We start from the raw sequence: 25550 nt of genomic DNA, 5'->3' as shown, positions 1-25550 counted from the left end.
TGGACTGGTGCTGGTGATTTTATTCAGTTAATTCAAGCCTTGGTTGCAAGCAGGCAGCTTGTACTCCTCTGTGGTATCTGTGGTTGCTGAAAACTTTGCTGAACGTCTACCTGTGTCATCTGTAGATAGGTAGTTCATGCATTTTCCCCGTGTGGCTTCCTTGTAACGTCTGTAAGGGGTGGACGGACCCCTAGTGTGGAGAAGACATTTTCCCTCCCTGAAGACGCCACAGGGGTATGGTGGCACATTGTACAATGTTGTGTGTTATGTACGGTTCTCCCCCCCTAGGTGCCAGTGTAGTGAGTGGTTCCCCTGGTAACAGGGAAGGAAGGGGCAGGGCAGCCTAGGAGGGAAGAAAAGGGGGGTTGGGCTCTGAATGCAGGGCAGTGTGCTGTGAGATGTGAGAGGCGAGCAAGCTCAGTCTGAGGTGACGGGGCAGAGTGTGGAAGTGGGTGCAGAGGCAGAAGAAGCGGAGACGGGAACACCCGTAGCAAGGAAAAGCAGAGTAAACCCTTGAGAAGAAGTGGAGAAGTCGGAACTAGTCTGGAGCCGGTAGTGAGTACTGGAACCGTCCCATAGTCTAAACAAACCCCTAGGATAGGGCTGGACTAAACCCGGGATTGGAGTGCAGCTACCAGGGGGATAACACTTGGCCCCTGCAGGCAAAGGAAAGTTACCGGGGAAAAAGGAAACCGTTTTGTAAAGGGAACCGTTTTGTAAGGAAAGAACCTTTAATGTGGAACGTACTGAAGTAAACCTGCTGCAAACAAAGAATGGAAGCTCTATACAATAAATTGGTGTTTAGTTTACCTGCTGTCTGTAACTGCCTCTTTCCTGTGTGTGAAAAGGGAGCTGAAGAGCACAGAAAGAATGCTGACATGTATGTGCCCCTGCCATCCACACTCTGCCCCAACAACACACCTGTCTTACTAGTGACGGCCGGGCCAGGGGTCAGCCTGCGGCCCACAAGGCGAGGGGACCCGACTACACCCCCTGAGGCGCCCCCTGCCCCCGTTACAAACTGGCGTAGTCGGCAGGATCAAGCCTGCATGCAAGAAGCCCTGACCAGAGACTGTGAGGAAGATCAAGTGGTGCCTGACATGCTGAACGGGCCACAAGATGGCGGCAAGATGGCGGCCGTCCTCATGGACTCAGTGGAGGCGCAAAAAGTTGGCGCCAAACGAAAAGCGCTGGGCTGGCCTGGGAGGAAGAAGCCCGGAGTGCGCCGCCCAAAGAGGGGAGGTACTTGCCCCAAGAATCTGCAGAGGTCTAGAGACGTGGGCGGCGCCGCAAGAAAGAAAAGGCGTCGCCAACGCTATGCAGACCTGGTGGGTGAAGCCGGGGGCGGAGTGTGTGCTAAAGCGGAAAAAGAAGAACCGCCTCCACCTTCCCCGGCGCCATTGCAATCCCAGCAGCAGAAGCAACAGTTCCAGTTACCTGTGCTACACAAAATGGAGGCCAGGACAGACAAGCAAGCCGTAGCGGGCGTGCTGGTGCCCTTAGGACGCGGAAGAGGACGTCCGATGGAGAGCTCGGTGGGAGAGTTACCCACCATCACGTTGCCGGCAAGCATGATACCGGCCGTGACTGGAGTCTCGGAGAAACCAGCGAAGGTCACGTTTTTTACCTCATGGGATGCCGTTACCGGAAGTCCGGGCCACCTACAAGTCCCGGCTGACTCTGGGGAGCGGGCCACCAGGAGCATCCATACAGATTCCGGAGGCGCCGGCGTCTGTTAAGGTAGGCCCTCTGCCCCCCCTCAGGAGTTAAGGCCCCGTACTGGCAAGATATCCCAGAACCAGGGTTAATCATCCGGAAGAAAAAGATCTGTTCGTTGTCGAAAGCCGGTACTGTTGGAAGCCGGTGAGTGTTTATGGTTAAAGCTACGTTAAAAGAACTGAACCCGGGAATAGAAGAATGCAGGGACTATGCATGGACTTCTCCCGTGACTGTTAAGTAAAGAACCCTTTTGTTTCTGTTGGTCGCGGCTCATCTAAGACCGGGAGCGCTTGAGGAGAGCCTCCGGGCAGAAGATCAGCCAAGACCGGGAGCTCCCCTGGAGGGACTCCGGGCACCGGACTTGTGTGCCAATCTGGTGTGCTTTGATACGTTAGTTTTAAAATGTTTTTTTTACTGATAAGAAAGAAAAAGAACTGCTGAAGAAACGTGTGTTTGTTTTCCATATGCATTGTCTTGCAGGTGCGGAACCTCGCCAGGAGGCTGAGGTTAAAGAGGGGAGGAATGTAAGGGGTGGACGGACCCCTAGTGTGGAGAAGACATTTTCCCTCCCTGAAGACGCCACAGGGGTATGGTGGCACATTGTACAATGTTGTGTGTTATGTACGGTTCTCCCCCCCTAGGTGCCAGTGTAGTGAGTGGTTCCCCTGGTAACAGGGAAGGAAGGGGCAGGGCAGCCTAGGAGGGAAGAGAAGGGGGGTTGGGCTCTGAATGCAGGGCAGTGTGCTGTGAGATGTGAGAGGCGAGCAAGCTCAGTCTGAGGTGACGGGGCAGAGTGTGGAAGTGGGTGCAGAGGCAGAAGAAGCGGAGACGGGAACACCCGTAGCAAGGAAAAGCAGAGTAAACCCTTGAGAAGAAGTGGAGAAGTCGGAACTAGTCTGGAGCCGGTAGTGAGTACTGGAACCGTCCCATAGTCTAAACAAACCCCTAGGATAGGGCTGGACTAAACCCGGGATTGGAGTGCAGCTACCAGGGGGATAACACTTGGCCCCTGCAGGCAAAGGAAAGTTACCGGGGAAAAAGGAAACCGTTTTGTAAAGGGAACCGTTTTGTAAGGAAAGAACCTTTAATGTGGAACGTACTGAAGTAAACCTGCTGCAAACAAAGAATGGAAGCTCTATACAATAAATTGGTGTTTAGTTTACCTGCTGTCTGTAACTGCCTCTTTCCTGTGTGTGAAAAGGGAGCTGAAGAGCACAGAAAGAATGCTGACATGTATGTGCCCCTGCCATCCACACTCTGCCCCAACAACACACCTGTCTTACTAGTGACGGCCGGGCCAGGGGTCAGCCTGCGGCCCACAAGGCGAGGGGACCCGACTACACCCCCTGAGGCGCCCCCTGCCCCCGTTACACGTCTATAGTGTTTAGTCGGGTTGATTAAGAGCTCATCCCATTCATTCCCTATTTAGGACCCCGCACTAGGAATACCTATAGTAGAATCGGGTATACAGCTTGGTGCATAGGTGTGGAACCTACCTAGGGTAGTGAGGGACCCCAGGGATTAGCAGTAGGTTTGGTCAGGGGTCACCATCTCCCCCTTCCCTAGACACAGGGCTTCCCTTCCCATTTGCCGTTCGCTTGGTACTTCTCCGTACCTAGCGTGACACCATGAGTGTGGTGCCATTATCCAAAGTAAATGTTGAACCTGTGGGTGAGATCTACAGAGAAAAAGCCAACTGCCAAAATAGTGTTGCATAGCAAGCTGTGGTCACCAAAAAATTGTTTCTCTCCTCTCCTGTAAGGAGTCCTAGACTTAGCCATAGCCGGTGGAGTCCCTCCTAAGAAAGCAGACCACGCTGCCTGTTAGGAAGGGGTGACCGCTGCCCAGTATCTGCCATTTCTATAAGTCTTATCATGACTCTGGCATTAGCCGTGGCGAGAAAAATCAGCAAATTCTGCAGATTATTAATCAGGTAGAAGATTTGCTTATTGGTCGGCCACGTTGATGTTCTGATGTTTGTGGCCCAGCTCTTTGGTGCCTGCACCTACAAGCAGTGACCCTGCCAGTGCCACCCAGCACACTGACTCCACCGACGGTCCTGCAGATCCCACGGGTGCACAAGGCATGCCTCAGCTGTGCCGGTTAGGTCTTAGATTTTTTATTTTTTTTTCATTAACACATTACAAAAAAAAATAAAAAAAAAACACCTCCCAACTCTAAAATATTTTATTTGTGATCTTTCACTGAACAGCCTGTGGCTTGCATACAAAATATTACATGTAGTTGACAGGGCCCTCGGCATTTAAAGATAAAATCATATAGGCAATGGTTTTTAGAGTAGAATACATAACAATATATAGACTCCTTTTATTCAATACCTGGCTGAAAAATACATATTAAACATTTTTGCACAGTTTTTTTTTATGTATGGGCACGTTTCAGTTTTAATTCAATAAGTAATGGTCACGAGTGTGTCGCGTCTGCAGGTAAGGCTGGAAACACATTTATGCGTGTAAAATCGGTCCAAGTTGCATGATAAAAAGTCGGACGATTTTAGTTCACGTTATGATCAGTGTTGCAATGCGTGTTTGATGCATATGAGATCCGTTTTTACTATGTCATCTGCCATTCAGCTCTGCTACATGGCCACTGACAGCAGACACAGACAGCCATGTAGCAGAGCTGAATGGCCGCTGACAGCAGACACAGACAGAGCCATGTAGCAGAGCTGAATGGCCGCTGACAGCAGACACAGACAGAGCCATGTAGCAGAGCTGAATAGCCGCTGACAGCAGACACAGAGCCGCGCGATCAGAATGAAGTCGGATGAACGTCACCCGACTTCATTGTCATCCCGCGGCTCTGTCTGTGTGGCATGGCCTGATTTTCGGTCACCGGTGAAGGTCTTACCGGTGACTGCAAATCCCCTGAGTGACCGCAGTGAGCCGCGCTATCAGCGGTGCCGTCACTGAGGTTACCCACTGCCACAGCTGCAGTCCTCCCGCTGAGATCTGTGGCTGCGGGTAACCTGAGTGACGTCATCGCTGATAGCGCAACTCACTTCAGTCGCTGCGGGGAGCTCACAGAGAGCGGTCGTGGTCTGTGGCCGCTCTCTGTCAGCTTCCGATGTAGCAGAGCTGAAAGCGTCAAGGGACCTCTGTGGATTACGTCAGACCTGGAGGGGTATTTGGGAACTTTATTAAAATGGTGAAAGAGGTTGCTGTTTTTTGTCTTTTATTACAAATAAAGGATTTTTTGGATGTGTGTGTGTTTATTTTCTTTAGCTAACAGGTTAATCATGGAAGATATCTTGGGGGAGACGTCTGCCATGATTAATCTTGGACTCAGTGGCAGCTATGGGCTGCTGCCATTAACTCCTTATTACCCCGATTGCCAACGCACCAGGGCAATTCGGGATGAGCCGGGTACAGTCCCGGGACTGTCGCATCTAATGGATGCGGCCATTCCGGACGGCTGCAGGCTAATATTGTTAGGTTGGGGGGCTCCCCATAATGTGGAGCTCCCCATCCTGAGAACACCAGCCTTCATCCGTTTGGCTTTACCCTGGCTGGTATCAAAATTGGGGGGAACCGCACGCTGTTTTTTTAAAATATTTATTTATTTAACTTCATGATATAGACCCGCCCACTGGCAGCTGTGATTGGTTGCAGTGAAACAGCTGTCACTCACCGTGGGGGCGTGTCTGACTGCAACCAATCATAAGCGCCGGTGGGCAGGGAAAGCAGGGAATACAAGAAAGATTAATGAGCGGCCGGCTTTTTCAAAAGAGAAGCCGTCGGAGCAGTGAGAACGCTGTACAGCGCCGCGCCGGGGATCGGGGATCGGTGAGTATGAGGGGGGGGAGAGGGATAGACCGACATGGACAGAGCGAGAGATAGAGACAGAGAGAGAGACCGACCGACTGACAGAGAGAGAATAGAGACCGAGAGGGAGAGACCGACTGACAGAGATAGAGATTGACCGACATTGTGAGACCTCACTCATTTCCAGTGTTTTCTGAAACATACGATAAATGTATTTAGAAAAACGAATGTCACTAGGATGGTGTGAGTGTCGGTCTGTGTGACAGCCATTTATTTACCCGCTCCCATAGAGTTGCATTGGAGAGACTCGCGCGAGAAACTCACCAAAACGCAGCATGCTGCGATTTTTTTTTCTGAGTCCGATTTGGACTGAGAAAAGATAGCAGATGGGAGCTGCCTCATTGATTAACATGTGTTTGAGTGCAATGCGAGAATTTCTTGCATTGCACTCGTGCGAGATAATCGCAAGTGAGAAGCCGGCCTAACATCTTATATTGGAGTGGATGTACTTTCAATTGATGCTGAAATTGATAAAGACTCTCTCTTCTGGCTGACATTACTCACAGCCTTATCACAGATGCAGCATCGTGTCATCACGCCCTTACATTATATTTACCCACTCCAGGCTTTATTCTATGTCGGTGATAGAGTCTCAGTCTCTGGAGAAGCTGAGGTGTTGTTTAAGTTGCAGCTGAGAAGTTTGCTGCTGGAGAAACTTAGAATCTGCATTTATTGTGTCTATCCCCATCAGTTTGTTTTGCCTTACTAGTGTTGTCTTATTGTAGTAGTAGGACTAGTGTTTCGCTGCCCTATTCACTATTCAGGGTAAGTTCAGGATCAGCCAGGCACGTGACGGCGGACCTTTCTAGGAACGTTAGGAAGTGCAGGGGTCAGCCACAGGTGGTGACCCCTCTCCCTTTTCCCTATCACCTGGGAATTCCTTAAACAATTCCCCTGGATTGTCCTCTGAGTTGCGCCACATGCCAGACGTTCCTTCGTCCTGGCGTGATAGTAGCTATTTTTCACGCCGAACGTGGGAAAATGCGTGGATAATATTAAGTAATGTTGTATGTTCTCTACTGAAATAAAGTTTAATCAAAGAGTGAGACTGTGCAAATGTAGTCTTTTTGCTAAGTTTTTGCAGGAGAAACAGAGGAGAGGAAAGAACTTTTTTTTGTAGGAGTTTTGAGATTCAGAGGAGTTCTTGAAGAGTTTCTGCTCAGTTTGTGCTCCAAAAAGTCCTCGAAAAACTCTGCAAGTGTGACGCCCTGGCAAAACCAGGTAGTCACAAAAGTGTACCTCCTCCTTGTCACCACCAAAAACCAACACTTAGGCATAACACACAGCCATTAAAACCCTAGTCACCCCCTCATGATAATAAGGACACACCAGTGGGCAGGATCAGGAGGATGAGAACGCCCACCTAGGGGTCCTGAGGTGTCAGGGGCGGGAGCCAGACAGTTCAAGTGGAGGAGGTGAGGTGAAGGAGGAGACTTTAGCTTTGAAGTTGAAGTGAAAAGAGTGAAGTGTGCAGTGTAGTCAGGGGTAGTAGCCCTTGGACTACAAGGCTAGGTGGCAGACAGTGAACAGGGCCACAGGTGACGGCGATCCGGTCACGGGAGACCTAAAGTGGACCGGTGCAGGGTTGTAGCCCGCCGGTGCCGATAGCGGGAATCCGGTCCAGAGGCCGTGCACAGTCAGGGTGCCTGGACCCTAGGGCGAGGAAGGTTGTAAGCCCCTCTCTAATTAACCAGCCGGGGATAAGGTTCCAGACTTTGTTCCATTAACTGCCCAGATAGAGCGAAACGGAAGCCCAACGCGGGGGATAGGGTATCCGTCAGAACCCACTGAGATTCCAAAGGTTAGCTTTCGCGGGCCACAGCTCCCAACACATACAGAATCGGGAGTGGACTTCTCCGTTCCACGTGAAGTCGTCCAAAAGGAAAGAAAAACACAAAGTGCAGGAGGAAGGGACACCTGTTCATTAACCTGAGTGTGGGACCCGAATGCACCCTCCTAAGGCAGCCGGCCACTGGCAACTTGGTTTACTACTGCACTTGTGTGAAATTACTGAACTGTGAGTACACCATTGTCCCCCGGTCAAGCCCGGCGCGCCACCTCCAGAAGCCATCACTCCCGTGTACCGACACAGGGCCCCCGGGACTACACCTCCCCTACCCGTGGAGGGGATCCCATCTTGCTGCCCCGCTCCACCAGCCCTGGGCGCCCCATCACCAGGCAGCGGCGGTCTCACCATCCCTCACCGCAACGCACGGGTGGCGTCACATACAAAATCCCCAGTAAATACCCCCCCTTCCGACGGTTGTGAGAACGGGCGGCCATGCGAGCCCGGGTCCGGTCACCACTCGAGCCGCAGCAGCGAACCCGGATCCGAGCAGGCCCCCGAGAGAAGCGGCAGTGGGCCCTGCCCGCCACATATGCACATAGTCTACAGCTTTTTTTTTTTTTATTAAGATTTTGGAGCAGAATCTGCTCTAAAAGCCATAGAAACATCTCCTAAAACTTCCCATAGCTGGTAGCTAGCTCTATTGACAACAGACTTGAAAGTGGTGGAACCATGTCCTCCGCAGTCACTAATGAGACATATTTCTCGAGTGTAAATGTAAGGGGTGGGCAGACCCCTTACAAAGAGGTGCAGTGTTTCCCCCTGAAGATACCCCCGCTGGGGTAGACAAAGCTGTTGATGTTTTATGTTGATGTTTTATTGTAATTGCACTGTTTTAGTGGGTTTCCCCTAGTGGCCGGGTGGGACGGCTGTCCCCATAGAAACTGTACAGGAGGGAGGAGGAGCCGGCAGCTTAGGGGGAAAGGGAGTGTGTGTGTGTTGAAGGCAGTTGATTCCGGGACGGGGGAGAAGGAACAGCCAGGGGCAGAGTGTGGAGCTGAGTGGACAGGAAGAACGGAGGGAAGGAGAGAAGAAGTGTCCTCAAGGGTGAAGCAGAATTGGTGTGGGTCCAGTCTGTGATAGCCGGAGTGGGAGCCTAGGTGAAGTGGAGTAGCCGGGCACATCCCCACTAGAGGAGACAACAAGGAAAGATTTCCCCGGACAGGAATTGTGACCGTGTGCTACAAAATTAGTTCATTGAGCTGTCTTTGAAACTCCGTGCAATAAAGATGTCATTTGGTTTATCTGATCCCTGCCTGAAGAGTCTTCCTGCGGCTGACAGTACGTTCTTTTCCACCACACTCTGCCCCACAGAACAATCCCCTGTCCCAATAGTGACGGCGGAGCCGGGGGTAAGCCTGATAGAAAAAGGGGCCACGACTACAACCCCCGAGGCACCCCTGGCACCCCGTTAGATGTGGCTTAAACGGCAGGATCCGGATTATTGGCGAAGGGTCCCGATTCCATGGTGGGAAGAACAAGTGGTGCCTAAGGCGTTGGACCGGGCACAAGATGGCGGTAAGATGGCCGCCGTCTTCACGAACATAGTGAACGCGCGAGGAATTGGCGCCAAAAGAAAAGCCTGGGGCTGGCCGGTGAAGAAAAAGAAGTGCGGAGTGCGCCGCTCAAAGAGGGGAGGTGCTGGCCCCAGGATGCTGATGAAGACATGTGAAGTGGGCGGCGTTACAGGAAAAAAGAAGAGCCGCCTCGGCCGGGTCGATTTGATGTGCGAGACTGGGGGTGGAGTGTATCCAAGGGCGGGAAAAGAAGGCCCGCCTCCACCTTCCCCAGCATCTCCACCTGCCCCGGCGCCATTGCAAGAAACGCCAACCCAGAGACCGACTCCGAGCAAGATGGAGACCCCGAGAAAACAGCATGCTGCAGTGGGCGCGCTGGTAGCAACCAGCCTGGGGAGAGGACGCCGAAGCAGACTGCGACCGCGGAAGAACTTACCCTTAACCTACCGGCTGTGCCAGGAGGACCGGAGCGGCCCACAAAAGTAACGTGGGTCACTTCCTGGGATGCCACGACCGGTGAGACCTCGACTGAAGTCCGGGCCACCTACAAGGCGCAGCTACGGCCGGGAAGCGAAGTCCTGGGAGCACCACTCCAGTGTCTGGAGGTGTTCACGCCAGTCGAGGTGGGACCTCCAACCCACACAACAGTTCCGGCCCCGGAAGAGCAACATGCCCGGGAGCTAGAAGAAGACGAGTGGAGATTCTTTTGGGAGCCGGTAAAGCCGACACCCCTGACTCAGCGAAAGTCCCCACCGCCTGAACCCGATCCGGTGCAGGAAAGGTTACTGGCCGAGACCGTGGCCCGCGAGATGATGGCCAGTCCCCTTAGCGACGAGTTTGATCGGCAGTGCACCGTTGGCACCGTGGTCAAATTCAATCAGGCGGAGGGCTATGGATTCATTGAGGACGAAGAGACCGGTGACCATTTCTTCTACAACCGGGTTAACCTGGACATTGAGGGCTTACCACAACGCCTTCATACGCTGTACCCGGGAGAAAAGGTGACGTTCCGGAGAGAGGTGGGATGCCGGGGCCTATTTGCCGTGGGAGTGACCCAGATGCCCACGGCACAAGAAGCCGCACAGTGGCAGCAAGAGATCGAATGGGAAGAGTGTCAGTACCGGAGACGTACACAACAGAGACCGGTGCTGGCTGAGATTTCCCGGCCGAGAAACACTCTGGCGGTGGCGCCAGAAGTCATGACAGGACGGAGTGCTGACCCAGAAAAGGGGACACCGGCGGTGTTAGCGATCCACCAGAGCATGGTCACACACCCGGTGATCGTCGTGGGTAGTCCCCAGCCGTCCCGTTCAGCGACCCCATCACCCCCGTCGGGGGTTGAAGAGGCAAAACCGGAGACAGAGGCGCCAGAACCACCAGTCAACTACGAACCGTTCCGGAGGCTGCGCCGCTTGCCAGGTCAGTCCCTTTCTGATTATGTGAGGGCTCAGCGGGCCGAATGGCAGCGCGCTTACCACCCCGTGTGACCCATAATGACCGGAGGTAATGGACCTGTTCGTGTTGAGTACCGGCATTGTTAAAAGAGCCGGAAAAGTTCCACAGTTTGCAACCATGTTTAAGCTACCGAGCCCGGAAGGAGCCCGATGCTGGACTGAGCCAGGGGCTCCCTCTGTGTTGTTAACGGAGACTTTACTGTTTGTACTCCTACCTACAAAGACCGGGAGTGCTGTGAAAGCCTCCGGGCAGAAGACCAGCCAAGACCGGGAGTGCCTGCTGAAGGCCTCCGGGCACACGGTCTACAAAGACCGGGAGCTCCCAGGAGGGACTCCGGGCGCAGAAATTGTGCGCTCAGTGGTTGACTTTGTTTATGAAGGTTTTAAAGTTTTATTCAAAGTTTGTCTTGCTGCTAAATTGTGTTTTACAGGTTCGAGCCTTGCCGGGAGGCTTAGGCAGAAAGAGGGGAGGAATGTAAGGGGTGGGCAGACCCCTTACAAAGAGGTGCAGTGTTTCCCCCTGAAGATACCCCCGGTGGGGTAGACAAAGCTGTTGATGTTTTATGTTGATGTTTTATTGTAATTGCACTGTTTTAGTGGGTTTCCCCTAGTGGCCGGGTGGGACGGCTGTCCCCATAGAAACTGTACAGGAGGGAGGAGGAGCCGGCAGCTTAGGGGGAAAGGGAGTGTGTGTGTGTGTTGAAGGCAGTTGATTCCGGGACGGGGGAGAAGGAACAGCCAGGGGCAGAGTGTGGAGCTGAGTGGACAGCAAGAACGGAGGGAAGGAGAGAAGAAGTGTCCTCAAGGGTGAAGCAGAGTTGGTGTGGGTCCAGTCTGTGATAGCCGGAGTGGGAGCCTAGGTGAAGTGGAGTAGCCGGGCACATCCCCACTAGAGGAGACAACAAGGAAAGATTTCCCCGGACAGGAATTGTGACCGTGTGCTACAAAATCAGTGCATTGAGCTGTCTTTGAAACTCCGTGCAATAAAGATGTCATTTGGTTTATCTGATCCCTGCCTGAAGAGTCTTCCTGCGGCTGACAGTACGCTCTTTTCCACCACACTCTGCCCCACAGAACAATCCCCTGTCCCAATAGTGACGGCGGAGCCGGGGGTAAGCCTGATAGAAAAAGGGGCCACGACTACAACCCCCGAGGCACCCCTGGCACCCCGTTACATAAGTACAAGCAAACCAGGGACTGGATACCAGAAAGAAGCCCCAACATGTCACTGTGCCTGGACCGAAGTGTTTAGACACAAGGCTTCACCTCTGCAAGGATATATGCACGTACATTACATGCGGAGTGACCTAGGAAGGTGATCGTACATGTGCATACCTCTGAAGCTTGGTTTCACATTATATGTTAGAACAGGTTTCATATCCTAGAGCCAGTGACAGAAAAATAGCATCCACAAGTCAGGCTAATGTCAGCCGCACACACATTGATGCAATACCTATCCTTGATCAGTATCAGTCAGTATGAATTGGATATTCCGTATAATGGCACCACAATCACGATTCTCATCAGAGGCGTCTTCTTGTAGATTCTATCGTTGCACGGTCTCTCGCTTCTGTTTTTTTGTTGAGTCAGGTCCATCAGAACGGCTATATCTTTCTCCATATCTCTACACATGTGTGGGGATATGACAATATTGTTGATCAGGGCAGAACACTGGGTGTGGGGATGTGATTCACGCTTTTACACAGCGCCTGGTCAAAGTGCCACTGGAATCGTTATTAATCGCAGCCGTGTTTTATCTACAGGCGTGTTTCCTAAATAAATAGGGAGGGACGGCCGGGTCTCCATAACCGACTCCAGTTGTTTAATTAATTTAGAATCTGAATTTAATAAGGGCTGTCTTGTCGCTGATAATCCGAGTGCGGCAGTGACGAGCCCTGTGGCAAATAGCCCAAGGGGAAAAGTAATATTACACGTGGCCATGTCCCCAAACAGAAGCAAAAATTTGGCGCACATTGAGTCTATGGCTACGTTTGAGGTACATACCGGGAGTATTTCCCAGCGTACAATGCCTGGAGGCATCTGGCTACTTAGATATCCACAGATCTCTGGCTGAATGGGATGGTTGTGACCATGTGCGACCACCGCTTCTATGGCAAGCTAATGAATAGTGGTCACACATGCTCACTGCTGCTCCATTTACCAAGGGGACTTTGGACCCATATGGTTTTTTGCAACCAGAAATTTTTTCTGAAAAGCTGATATAAATTTTCCTCGGGTGCTCAGGACTCATACCTAGTGATGAGCGGGCACTACCATGCTCGGGTGTTCAGTACTAGTGATGAGCGGGCACTACCATGCTCGGGTGCTCAGTACTCGTAACTAGTGATGAGCGGGCACTACCATGCTCGGGTGTTCAGTACTCGTAACTAGTGATGAGCGGGCACTACCATGCTCGGGTGCTCAGTACTCGTAACTAGTGATGAGCGGGCACTACCATGCTCGGGTGCTCAGTACTCGTAACTAGTGATGAGCAGGCACTACCATGCTCGGGTGCTCAGCACTCGTAACTAGTGATGAGCGGGCACTACCATGCTCAGGTGCTCAGTACACGTAACTAGCGATGAGCGAGCACTACCATGCTCAGGTGCTCAGTACTCGTAACTAGTGATGAGCAGGCACTACCATGCTCAGGTGCTCAGCACTCGTAACTAGTGATGAGCAGGCACTACCATGCTCAGGTGCTCAGTACTCGTAACTAGTGATGAGCGGGCACTACCATGCTCAGGTGCTCAGCACTCGTAACTAGTGATGAGCAGGCACTACCATGCTCGGGTGCTCAGTACTGGTAACTAGTGATGAGCAGGCACTACCATGCTCAGGTGCTCAGCACTCGTAACTAGTGATGAGCGGGCACTACCATGCTCAGGTGCTCAGTACTCGTAACTAGTGATGAGCAGGCACTACCATGCTCGGGTGCTCAGTACTCGTAACTAGTGATGAGGGGGCACTACCATGCTCGGGTGTTCAGTACTAGTGATGAGCGAGCACTACCATGCTCGGGTGTTCAGTACTAGTGATGAGCGGGGCGGGCACTACCATGTTCAGGTGCTCAGCACTCGTAACTAGTGATGAGCGAGCACTACCATGCTCAGGTGCTCAGCACTCGTAACTAGTGATGAGCGGGCACTACCATGCTCGGGTGCTCGTACTTGTAACTAGTGATGAGTGAGCACTACCATGCTCAGGTGTTCAGTTCCTAACCAGAGTGTAGGGTGTGTTGTTGCAGTACCTGTGACGTCCTGGCTTGTCCAGGGTGCCACAGTACTGCTTGCTCATCACTAGTTACGAGTACTGAGCACCTGAGCATGGCAGTGCCCGCTCATCACTAGTTACGAGTACTGAGCACCCGAGCATGGTAGTGCCCGCTCATCACTAGTTACGAGTACTGAGCACCCGAGCATGGTAGTGGCCGCTCATCACTAGTTATGAGTACTGAGCACCCGAGCATGGTAGTGCCCGCTCATCACTAGTTACGAGTACTGAGCACCTGAGCATGGTAGTGCCCACTCATCACTAGTTACGAGTACTGAGCACCTGAGCATGGTAGTGCCCGCTCATCACTAGTTACGAGTACTGACCACCTGAGCATGGTAGTGCCCGCTCATCACTAGTTACGAGTACAGAGCACCCGAGCATGGTAGTCCCCGCTCATCACTAGTTACGAGTACTGAGCACCGGAGCATGGTAGTGCCCGCTCATCACTAGTTACGAGTACTGAGCACCGGAGCATGGTAGTGCTCGCTCATCACTAGTTACCAGTACTGAGCACTGGAGCATGGTAGTGCCCGCTCATCACTAGTTACGAGTACTGAGCACCCGAGCATGGTAGTGCCCGCTCATCACTAGTTACGAGTACTGAGCACCCGAGCATGGTAGTGCCCGCTCATCACTAGTTACGAGTACTGAGCACCCGAGCATGGTAGTGCCCGCTCATCACTAGTTACGAGTACTGAGCACCCGAGCATGGTAGTGGCCGCTCATCACTAGTTATGAGTACTGAGCACCCAAGCATGGTAGTGCCCGCTCATCACTAGTTACGAGTACTGAGCACCTGAGCATGGTAGTGCCCACTCATCACTAGTTACGAGTACTGAGCACCTGAGCATGGTAGTGCCCGCTCATCACTAGTTACGAGTACTGACCACCTGAGCATGGTAGTGCCCGCTCATCACTAGTTACGAGTACAGAGCACCCGAGCATGGTAGTCCCCGCTCATCACTAGTTACGAGTACTGAGCACCGGAGCATGGTAGTGCCCGCTCATCACTAGTTACGAGTACTGAGCACCGGAGCATGGTAGTGCTCGCTCATCACTAGTTACCAGTACTGAGCACTGGAGCATGGTAGTGCCCACTCATCACTAGTTACGAGTACTGAGCACCCGAGCATGGTAGTGCCCGCTCATCACTAGTTACGAGTACTGAGCACCCGAGCATGGTAGTGCCCGCTCATCACTAGTTACGAGTACTGAGCACCCGAGCATGGTAGTGCCCGCTCATCACTAGTTACGAGTACTGAGCACCCGAGCATGGTAGTGCCCGCTCATCACTAGTTACGAGTACTGAGCACCCGAGCATGGTAGTGCCCGCTCATCACTAGTTACGAGTACTGAGCACCTGAGCATGGCAGTGCCCGCTCATCACTAGTTACGAGTACTGAGCACCCGAGCATGGTAGTGCCCGCTCATCACTAGTTACGAGTACTGAGCACCCGAGCATGGTAGTGGCCGCTCATCACTAGTTATGAGTACTGAGCACCCAAGCATGGTAGTGCCCGCTCATCACTAGTTACGAGTACTGAGCACCTGAGCATGGTAGTGCCCACTCATCACTAGTTACGAGTACTGAGCACCTGAGCATGGTAGTGCCCGCTCATCACTAGTTACGAGTACTGACCACCTGAGCATGGTAGTGCCCGCTCATCACTAGTTACGAGTACAGAGCACCCGAGCATGGTAGTCCCCGCTCATCACTAGTTACGAGTACTGAGCACCGGAGCATGGTAGTGCCCGCTCATCACTAGTTACGAGTACTGAGCACCGGAGCATGGTAGTGCTCGCTCATCACTAGTTACCAGTACTGAGCACTGGAGCATGGTAGTGCCCGCTCATCACTAGTTACGAGTACTGAGCACCCGAGCATGGTAGTGCCCGCTCATCACTAGTTACGAGTACTGAGCACCCGAGCATGGTAGTGCCCGCTCATCACTAGTTACGAGTACTGAGCACCCGAGCATGGTAGTGCCCGCTCATCACTAGTTACGAGTACTGAGCACCCGAGCATGGTAGTGCCCGCTCATCACTAGTTACGAGTACTGAGCACCCGAGCATGGTAGTGCCCGCTCATCACTAGTTACGAGTACTGAGCACCCGAGCATGGTAGTGTCCACTCATCACTACTAAGGACCTAATCAAAAAGGGAACCTGGTCACATGTTTTTTTACATATAGAAGTAGTAGTACGGGTGTATAGCTGTATAGGTGCTTGTCCACTCAATAAAAATGACTCCTTGTTTGAAGAGATCCAATGTGCCAGTTATAAGACATTTAGTGTATCAAATCAGTCTGGATGTGCATTGACCCTCTTCCAGTACAACTCCAGCCTCATTTGCATATGGTTTCACCCCAATATTTCCATTAACTGGCACCTCGGATCTCTTCAAACAAGATGTCATTTTTATTAAGGGACAAGCACCTATGCATCCATACTACTACTTCCATATGTAAAAATGCGCTGACAAGTTCCCTTACAATACAAGCAAGTAGTGACCTAATTACCCAAAACAACTTATTTACTATAGAAGACACAAACAGGTTTATGTGTTTTTTTCTTTTTTCTATGATAATTTGTCCTATTTCCAGACTGTACACTGCCATAAACAGCGGCTTGCAGAGTTATAGCAACTAAGGAAAAGTTTGGATTATTTCATCTTGGAAAGAATTATCCAACAATGTAATATTAAAATAAATTATAAGTTTTGCAATACCTCGACTAAAAAAAAAAAATGCACGTTGGTGTCTATATAGCTGCACCCGTAACTGGACCTTTTTGGTGTTTTTTTGACAGCGACTTGCCAACACCCAGTGAATGAGACAGGGAAGGCAGGAGATCTAGAGATGATGCAGGGCAGCATGGCTCCATACTACAGATGATGCAAATCGATTTGCAGGGCCAAATCTAGTGGCCACGACGGTGATCTGTGCCCGCAGATGAGAGCCCAGGGAACCCCTTCCCGCTGACACCATGTCCAGCATCATCGTTGCAGCGTGATGTCACACCAAACCGGCTAACGCTGGGACGCAGTAGGCAGCTTTCTGGGCTCCTATAATTACGACATTTAGGTTAGGGTCCCTTCAAAGAAAAGTCACCTTGCCGTGGTTGATGGGCTCACATAAATTGGCCAATTTATGTGTTAATTACCTACATTTTTCTAATTATAGTCCATATAGCATTAATGCAGTTTAAATTTCATATATTCTAGGTTTGCACATATCTTCCAAAGTGCTGCTGTATTCTTATGTTTGTGTAACCTATATTCACTGCCCTGGCTGCTGGACTGGGTCATGTGAATCAATTGCCACCATATGGACCCCCTACCTCTCCTCATCCATTAAAGCAATCTGGGCTGCATGTATACCATCATGTAGCCAACACATGGACTCTAGCTATTAATTTGTCTCGAGCTTTAGTTATATAAAACACAGAACTAGGGAAGTTACCTTGTAGAACAAGATATCGCTGGTCTATGGCGAGCTGATCCTCTGCTGCGGACAACGAGGATCCACTGTCCGACGACATGATGCTGTAAACCTCATAGGTGTGGACCCTGGACGCGTCTGTAATAGAGACAGAAGAAGAACTGCTAAGCTTCACACTCACTGTAAAAAGCGAAATGTAAAAGCAAAAAAGAAAGGCGAAATATCAGCATGAAAAACATCAGATCTCCACCCTTTCTGCCCTTTGGCTCTTGTCAATGTATAGATAAATAGTCTCAGGTTCAAGTATAAAACTAAAGCAAATAAAAGACAGCAGGGATGATCACACAAGCCACATTATGCAAGTCAAGGTTACAAAATGTATCTCGGGGGTTATTATACTGTAGAAATTAGTTCTGGGGAAGTTTTGGGTTCTTCTACCATAGTTCCTCAGGATGTAGACAACCTGATCTAGGTTGGTCTACAGGCTCTGGCCAAATGGATTTAGCCATAAAGAGGACAGGGTGGATCAGAACACAGGCGGGTGATCAAATTTTATGGCCTTGAGGAAACAGATAAGAATTGGCGAGATTGCTTCATTGTGGTTCCTTGTCTAAGAAACGCTTGGGAACCACAAGAGACCGCTTTCACACCTCCGGTTTCTGCAATGCAGCACAATCCGGCACTTTGCAGGAAAATCGCAACTGTTTTTTTTTGCTGCCGGTTGCGTTTTTTCTGCATAGACTTTAATTAGTGCCGCATTGTGCCGCATGGCCTTGCGTTCCATCCAGTTTTTGCCGCATGCGGCAGATTTAGCCGATGCGGCGGCCGGATGGAACGTTGCCTGGCACGTTTTTTTGTGCGGCAAAAAAAAAAACGCATCGCGCCGCATTCGGCCGATGCGGCGCATTTTTCAATTTATGCCTATGGCGGCCGGATGCGGCAGAAAACCGCATCCGGCCGCCGCATGCGGTTTTTGCCACTGCGCATGCTCAGTAGCATGCCGCAAGCGGCAAAAACCGGACGGGCCGCATGGGAAAAACTTATGCAAAGGATGCGGTGTTTTCACCGCATCCGTTGCATAGCTTGCACAGCCGGATTGAGCCGCAGAGCTCAAGCCGGATGTGTGAAAGCAGCATAACCCAGGAAAAACTACTGTTATTTATAACTAAAGCTGTACTTAAAAAGGTGAGTGGGGGCTGCATCCAGATGGTACTACAGCCTCATTCAGGTATCCGATATTTATGGATAAACTACATTCCCTTATAGTCCACCCCACTGCGTCACCACCACCAGAGCTGCCACCTCACCACCGTGTCGGAACTGCCGCCCGACCAACATCCCACCTACTGTCTCCTCCCCAAAATCCTATAGAATGTAAGCCCACAAGGGCAGGGCCCCCTGTACCAGTCTGGTTCATGTAATTTGTATATGTATTCTGTATGTAACCCCTTCTCATGTTCAGCACCATGGAATCAATGGTGCGCTATAAATATATTATTATTAATAATAATAATAATAATAGTCTATGGTGCTGTTCACATATCTGTTTTTTTGCAGAATGAGAAAGCGGCTTGTTAATTTTTGATCAAACATTCCTGTAAAGCTCAATCCGACATACCCACGCTGTCCTGCCTCCCTCCTCCGGTGGGGATGCCAGCACTCTCACCTTCCTGGCTGCCCAGTGGTGACTGCTCCGCCCCGGGTCCATGCTGCTGTTTCCCAAGGCCTGCACACACTGCACAGGCCTCCTGGGACTCCCCATAGGGTGCATGCATGGATATGCCCCTTTTCTTAAAGGGCCAGTACACCCTGACAAGGAAGTGCCTCCCAGCATGGCTGAGAGGCAGTGGGTATTTAAGGCACCTTCCCCTTTAGGGAGGTGCCTAGGCAACAAGTTATATATTGTGCTAGTGTTCGGGTCTATTGTGCTAACACAGCTGTTACTGTGCTGTGTGCTGATTCTTATCTGTATTTCAGTGCATGACAAGTTTGATGCTGCTGCAACTATCTACTCCGCCCTATGATATCCGCTGCCACAAGTGTCCATGCCGGTCGCCTTCTACAATATCCGCTGCCACAACAATCCTCTCAAGTCAATCCTACGATATCCGCTGCCACAAGTATCCATACCAGCCGCTCCTATGACATCCACTGCTGCTGCTTCTACAACCAGAGACTGCTTGGGTCTGTGGCACCAGCTGCAGAGGTACCGTTGATCCTCTGGGGCTGCCTCTGTCGGCTACCTACCAGCATGTGTGTCAATCACCACGTCCTGTGGCTTTAGTGAAAACCTGGTAGCCGTTCTAGTTTGCTCCACCAGACCAGTGATTGATACCTTCGGTTCAGAGGATCCACTAACCCCTTGCACACCCCTCGAGCATAACAATTCCCATTCAAAACTATGGATTAGTGGAAAAAAAAAAACCAACATCAATTGTTTGTCATCCATGTCTCATCTGAGTCCTATCTATTTAATAGGCTGGAAAAGCTTGTAAATTGTTTTTCTCTTTTGCATGCAAGAAAATGGATGGAAAAACGGACACATAGAACAAGAAAAAAAATGGATCTAGAGCACTGACAAAAAACGTTTCATTATTCCTCAAATGAAAAAAAAAAAAAAAAAAAAAAAAAATCGGACGTCTGAATGAGACCATACTTTTACATTACTTATTCCCACTAAAAGTAAAAATTCTGTGACCGAAATGCCACAACCACCCTATATGACATGGACATGTGGTAACTTGGACACTTCTGGTAAGGACCATCTCCCCTACTGTGACAGACAAAACACAGAGGACAACTAATCTCACAGAACAGTCAAATTAAGAAAAAGGGAGGAGGGAGGGTGAGAGCAGATTGTAACGGGAAGGGGGTTTAGTTCTTGAACTAGCCACTTTTAAGCCTGGGCACAGCCCCTCCTCACTAAGCCCAAAGTAGAAGATGATGGTTGCCTTAAAGAACACTTGTCACGCTCCAAAAAAGCCCAAACATGATGGCCATGCCTAAGACATCTAAGTGTTCCTTGCATGTTGGATCACTGTCTGCAGTCCCGGACCTTTCCACTATGGTAGATTGGGACTATAACAGCCAGGTAGCCAATACGTTCTGATATGGGTATATATTCTGTAGTATGAGGTATGAGTAGGAGGTCTTTCTAATACCAACACTTGGTCTACCGGCCATTCTGGACCAGGGAATCTCAAAAATTATTCTCGTTCTAGGTCTCAATCAGTTGAACTATGGTGATGTCTAGACCAGTGAATTAGATGGACATGGAGGCTTGGTTTGAACGATGTGTAGCCTTGATATTCACACAACTAGCCATAACACCACCTTGGTGCCCAAGAGTCAACTATAGCGTTGTCGGGGCTATGCATTTAAAGTCCACAATGGCATCTACAGTGGCTTGGGTCAACTTATCTTTTAAGCTCCTACCAAAGGAAGGGAGTTACAAGTAGACTCCTGCATCCCGGTAAAGTCTTATTCTTGTGCCCAGTATCACTTGCTAGACGAAGAACCCTTTATTAGACCTCCTTGGCTGGCACAAAAGCAGCAGATTCAGTAAGGAAAGTGGGACTATCCTACGGTACTAAATCAGTTTTTTGGTGGGGTGTTTGGGAGGGAGGATAGCATGCAACATTGCATCAAAAGTCTGAGATGCCCTGTTCTACACCACAAAGGGTTAAGAGAAGATTTCGATATTGATCTCCTTAATCCTGATTTCTGCTGGCATTGTAGTTCTAATCTCATCAGCTTAAAGGATTTTTTGAAGGTCTAAACCCAGGTTGCAATGCTCAGAAACACTCACACCTGCAAATCGGGAGCTCTGTTCTGCTTATTAGCTGTACGGTACACCAAAACCTTGTAAAGCGGTCACCGGCAGCCGGTAGCCGGCATGCAACATTTTCTTTCAGTGGTTTTGTAAAAAATGTTTTATAGATTATTGAGTTGTGCTTAATGGTGCAGGAGAAGACGATTAAAAGGTGACTGGTTTTGGTGACATGACTGGTTAATCGAGAATCAATTTTGAGTGTTTTTAAGTCTGTAGATCCAAATTTAGAATCCTAGCTGGGTTGAGTATGTCCAACCGTGGGGAGGGGTCAGGGGATGATGCAAGAAGAGACTAGGCCTACATAGCGAAAAGTCGCGCAACTAAAAAATATTTATTCAACTTGCCTTTGCTCATCTATTTCAGAGCCACAAATTGGTCAGAAATGTGGTCAGGCCACCTTGGAAACCTGAAGCGATCAAAAGAAGTGTGAAAGACTGAACATGTGAATGGCAAATCGTTTTTACATTGCAGTGGATATGTTCATTCTTTTTAGAGTTTCTTTAATGGTAGAATTTTTACAAGCGAGTTCCTTGTGTGCACAACACTGAAGTTATAGAAGAAAAGTGACATCTGACCAGCAACCGATAACCCAACCAGATCACTTCTCCAAAGTGGAGTCCAGGTCTCCTGCTGGTCTTCTTGCCACCTCTAGTTGGATGAGACTACTTTTTTAAGAGGCGTATCGCGGTCACTGTCGGTCGTAAATTAATTGCCAGTCATCGGTTAGAAGGTGGCAATGCGGCACTGTGTGGTGCTACCCAAAATGTAACACAATTTAGCCATAAAACGTCTCCAAAGATGAATCCAGGTCTCTTGCTGGTCTTCTTGCCACCTCTAGTTGGCTTAGATTACTTTTTTCGAGATGTGCAATGCGGTCACAGTTGGTCGTAAATTAATGTGCATTCATCGGCTGGTAGGACGCAATGGGGCACCTTGTGGTGCTACCCAAAATTTTACATAGTTTAGCCATAACACTTCTCCAAAGATGAATCCAGGTCTCTGGCTGGTCTTCTTGCCACCTCTACTTAGATTAGATTACTTTTTTTGAGATGAGCATTGCGGTTACAGTTGGTCGTAAATTAATTGACAGTCACCAGTTGGAATGTCGCAATGGGGCACTGCCCAAAATTTAACACAGTTTAGCCATAACAATTCCATAGCTAGCCCCAATGCCACCACAGTGCCCAAGAGTAAGCCATAGCGTCCTCTGGACTGCCCATCCACATTTTACCAATGCCACTCACATTGGGGGGGGAGTAACAAATGTGAACTAATATTTCTACTTTTGGTCTTGTGAGATTTCCGAAATTTATCAAAGAAAGTGGTTGATCCCCCCCATTATACATGTTGAGAAATGATGAGAACGTGGCAAATCATCTGGTCAAGATGGTCCAATGGAAGATTAGGGAACGCGCAACGTATCAAGACCGGCCATGATTTACTTTTAACCAATGATTATGATGCAGATAGTCCTTAGGACAAAATTTGAAGCATCAAGTAAAAATTTGTATGCAATATATTGTGGCATTAGGATTAGGAGATTATATATCTTGCATGGGCATTTCCTTCTGTCTCCAAGATCTCACGTCGTTTCTCAGCGGCCGGGCACTCCTGCACCTCCAGGTTTCGCCCTGGAGTCTTTTATCTGCTAAGTGTTAATGACAGACCTTCTCCATAATGATGTGCACATTACTACTGCGGATAATGACCTCACTCTCTGCTCTACTGATCCTTTTTATTGTTAAATCCGCCCACTTCTTGTAAAAGCGAGGAAACGAAACACATATAAACAGTGGACGGCTTCAGAAGGGCAGACTCGGCGTATATCGAACGCGTGCCTAGATTACGATCACTCCATAAATGGAGTAAAACGGAGATTTTAGAGAGCTGCAACAAACATCATGGGATAATGGTGATGGGTGCCTTAAAGGACATTTGTTTTTTACTTATACACATGTAATTTGGGTAAATAAATAAATATTTGCAACTGGGATTAATTAAAAAAAATCCACCATTTGGGTTTTACAAGCTACTTGTTTCCCAGCACACTGCTGGCTACAGAAAGAGTTAACTGAGAGCCCATCAGTGAGTTTGTGACTCTTTCAGCTTTTTTTCTGTGCTCCTTGCAGCTAATTTATGAGCACAGATCGTATAAGGCTGCTTTCACACTTGCGTCGTTTTACATCAGTTCCAATCCGTTGTGTGACTGATGCTGCAAAAAAACAATTTGTTGTTTGGGTTTTTTTTTACTGTTTTACCGGCGGCCGGCTATTGTGAACAATCAGCTGATCACCCGGCCGCCGGGCAATCAGCTGATCGTTCACAGTAGCCGGCCGATCAGCTGATCGTTCACAGTAGCCGGCCACCGGGCTATCAGCTGATCGTTCACAAAAGCCGCCGCAGGCCGATCAGCTGATCGTTTGGCCGCCGACAGAGAGAAACATTGATTTCAAAAGATTACACACAAGAGCTGAGTATGCGCAGTGAAAACAAAAGGATACATGCTGCGTTCCTGCCGCCCGACAGTCAGTCATTCGACGACTGATCCGTCACGCGGCGGATGCAACGCAGGGCCATCAGTCATAATCCGTCGTCCATACAAGTCTATGGGGAAAAAACGGAATCCTGCAAAATATTTTGCAGGATACAGTAAGGCTATGTGCACACGTTGCGTAAATACATGCAGTTACGCTGCGCTTTGTACCCGCCCCCATCTGTTGCGCGACACGGGCAAATCGCTGCCCGTGCCGCACAACATCGCCCAGACCCGTCACACGTACTTACCTGCCCGGCGACGTCCCTGTGACCGGCGAACCGCCTCCTTTCTAAGGAGGCGGTCCGTGCGGCGTCACAGCGACATCACTGAGCGGCCGCCCAATAGCAGCGGAGGGGCGGAGATGAGCGGGACGTAACATCCCGCCCACCTCCTTCCTTACTCATAGCGGCCGGGAGGCAGGTAAGGAGAGCTTCCTCGTTCCTGCGGCATCACACATAGCGATGTGTGCTGCCGCAGGAGCGACGAACTACATCGTTACTGCTGCAGTAACGATAATCGAGAATGGACCCCCATGTCACCGATGAGCGATTTTGCACGTTTTTGCAACGATGCAAAATCGCTCATCGGTGTCACACGCAGCAACATCGCTAATGCGGCCGGATGTGCGTCACGAATTCCGTGACCCCAACGACTCCGCATTAGCAATGTCGCAGCGTGTAAAGCCCCCTTTAGACTCCAAATGATTTGCACCTATGGGCTACAGAGATCCGAGAGGTGGAGTAAATCCATATTTTAGGTTCAAGTAATTTCTAAAAAGAAACAAATCTGCTCACATTTGTGCATCTGTATTTATAGCTGCTGTGTTCTTAAGGAACCAAGCACATGTTCCGGAAAGCACGGAGGACTAAAACAACTGCACTCTCACTTTTTCATTTTATTGGAATGAGTCACCTGGGTGTCTCTCAGTAGCTAAATCTAAGAAAAACCAAAAACTATTTTTCCTGTGTCATCCAGCTAGTTTCCACAGAAACTGTCCACAACATAAGTAATATTTTTCTTTCCATTGCCGCCATATTCGTAAAAGTCACATTTGGGATAATTATATACCGCCTATTATTTTAAAAGAATTCTCCCCAGTAAGTATGTCATTGTAACTAATATTATAATTATCTACAAAGCAGCAAAATGTTCTAGAAAGCAGTTACTTCAGGACTGTTTCCAATACTTTGCATAATCGTACAGGTTTGGGGACGAAGCACTGGTCACCAAGATGATGCAAAAATAAAAAAAAAAAGGGTACCATTTCCTGGAGTTTGCCTCCTGAAATACTCAGTGGTTTCACACGCATTAGAAGACGTCAAGGGTAGAGATGAGTGGAACCGTGGAAGTTCGGGTTCACTGGGTTCAGCCGGACTTTGGTTCAAAATGTCAGACTTCACCCCGGAACCCATAAAAGTCAATGGAGACCCGAACTTCTATCAAACACCCCATTATTTGAGTGAAAAAATGACTCTAAAATTACGGTGAAAAAAAAGACGTCACATAAACCATAGGAGAACCCTAAAATAAGAAACACCAGTGGCCAAAACACTCAGAAAATGACCAAAACAACACAAAAGATGCTTCAGGAAAAAGAAATGGCAGCTAAAAATTATTTAGCAATATAACCTGGAAAGCAAAGGTGATGAAAAATAAAAGACACAAATCAATGGCCATAAACGTGGTTATTCCGCATGTATACACATATGACAGTTTATTCTGAAAAGTCACTTGAAATGACGGATACACTAATTAGTTTTATGTATATTCTGCTCAGCCATACAAGTAACCATTAACAAGAGTTTCTGGGTCAGGAGAATGATTTCTACACTTTTCATCCATGTGACATGTGGGAGCTTAGAATAGCAGCTTAATTGATAGAAGGGGATGCTTCCTATGTAAATATATTATTTTATTTCAAATATTCAGTGAAATTCTTTATCTAAATATGAGCAAACATTCAGAACAAATGTAGGATATACAACGGTAACTTAGTCCCTATAACAGTCTTAGTACTGCCTTGTTGCATCTGTTTGATATTTATAACTAAACTATAAAAAGCTGGTACTGAAGTCTCGGCCATGT

The 25550-nt window shown here is 49.3% G+C and overlaps 1 protein-coding gene across 2 annotated transcripts in view; it reads right to left on the bottom strand.

Moving 5' to 3' along the window:
• Nucleotides 1-25550, bottom strand: part of SYNE2 (spectrin repeat containing nuclear envelope protein 2) — a 518190-nt gene that overhangs the window by 452062 nt on the left and 40578 nt on the right. For both annotated transcript variants that reach the window (XM_075330437.1, XM_075330436.1), the window contains exon 2: nucleotides 17119-17235. In XM_075330437.1, the coding sequence (XP_075186552.1) occupies nucleotides 17119-17197 (79 nt within the window). In that variant the 5' untranslated portion in view covers nucleotides 17198-17235. The remainder of the gene's footprint in view (nucleotides 1-17118; nucleotides 17236-25550) is intronic.

The sequence above is a fragment of the Anomaloglossus baeobatrachus genome, chromosome 12, assembly GCF_048569485.1.
Source record: "Anomaloglossus baeobatrachus isolate aAnoBae1 chromosome 12, aAnoBae1.hap1, whole genome shotgun sequence".
Classification (NCBI taxonomy): Eukaryota; Metazoa; Chordata; class Amphibia; order Anura; family Aromobatidae; genus Anomaloglossus; species Anomaloglossus baeobatrachus.
This window is presented reverse-complemented; position numbering and strand designations above follow the sequence as displayed.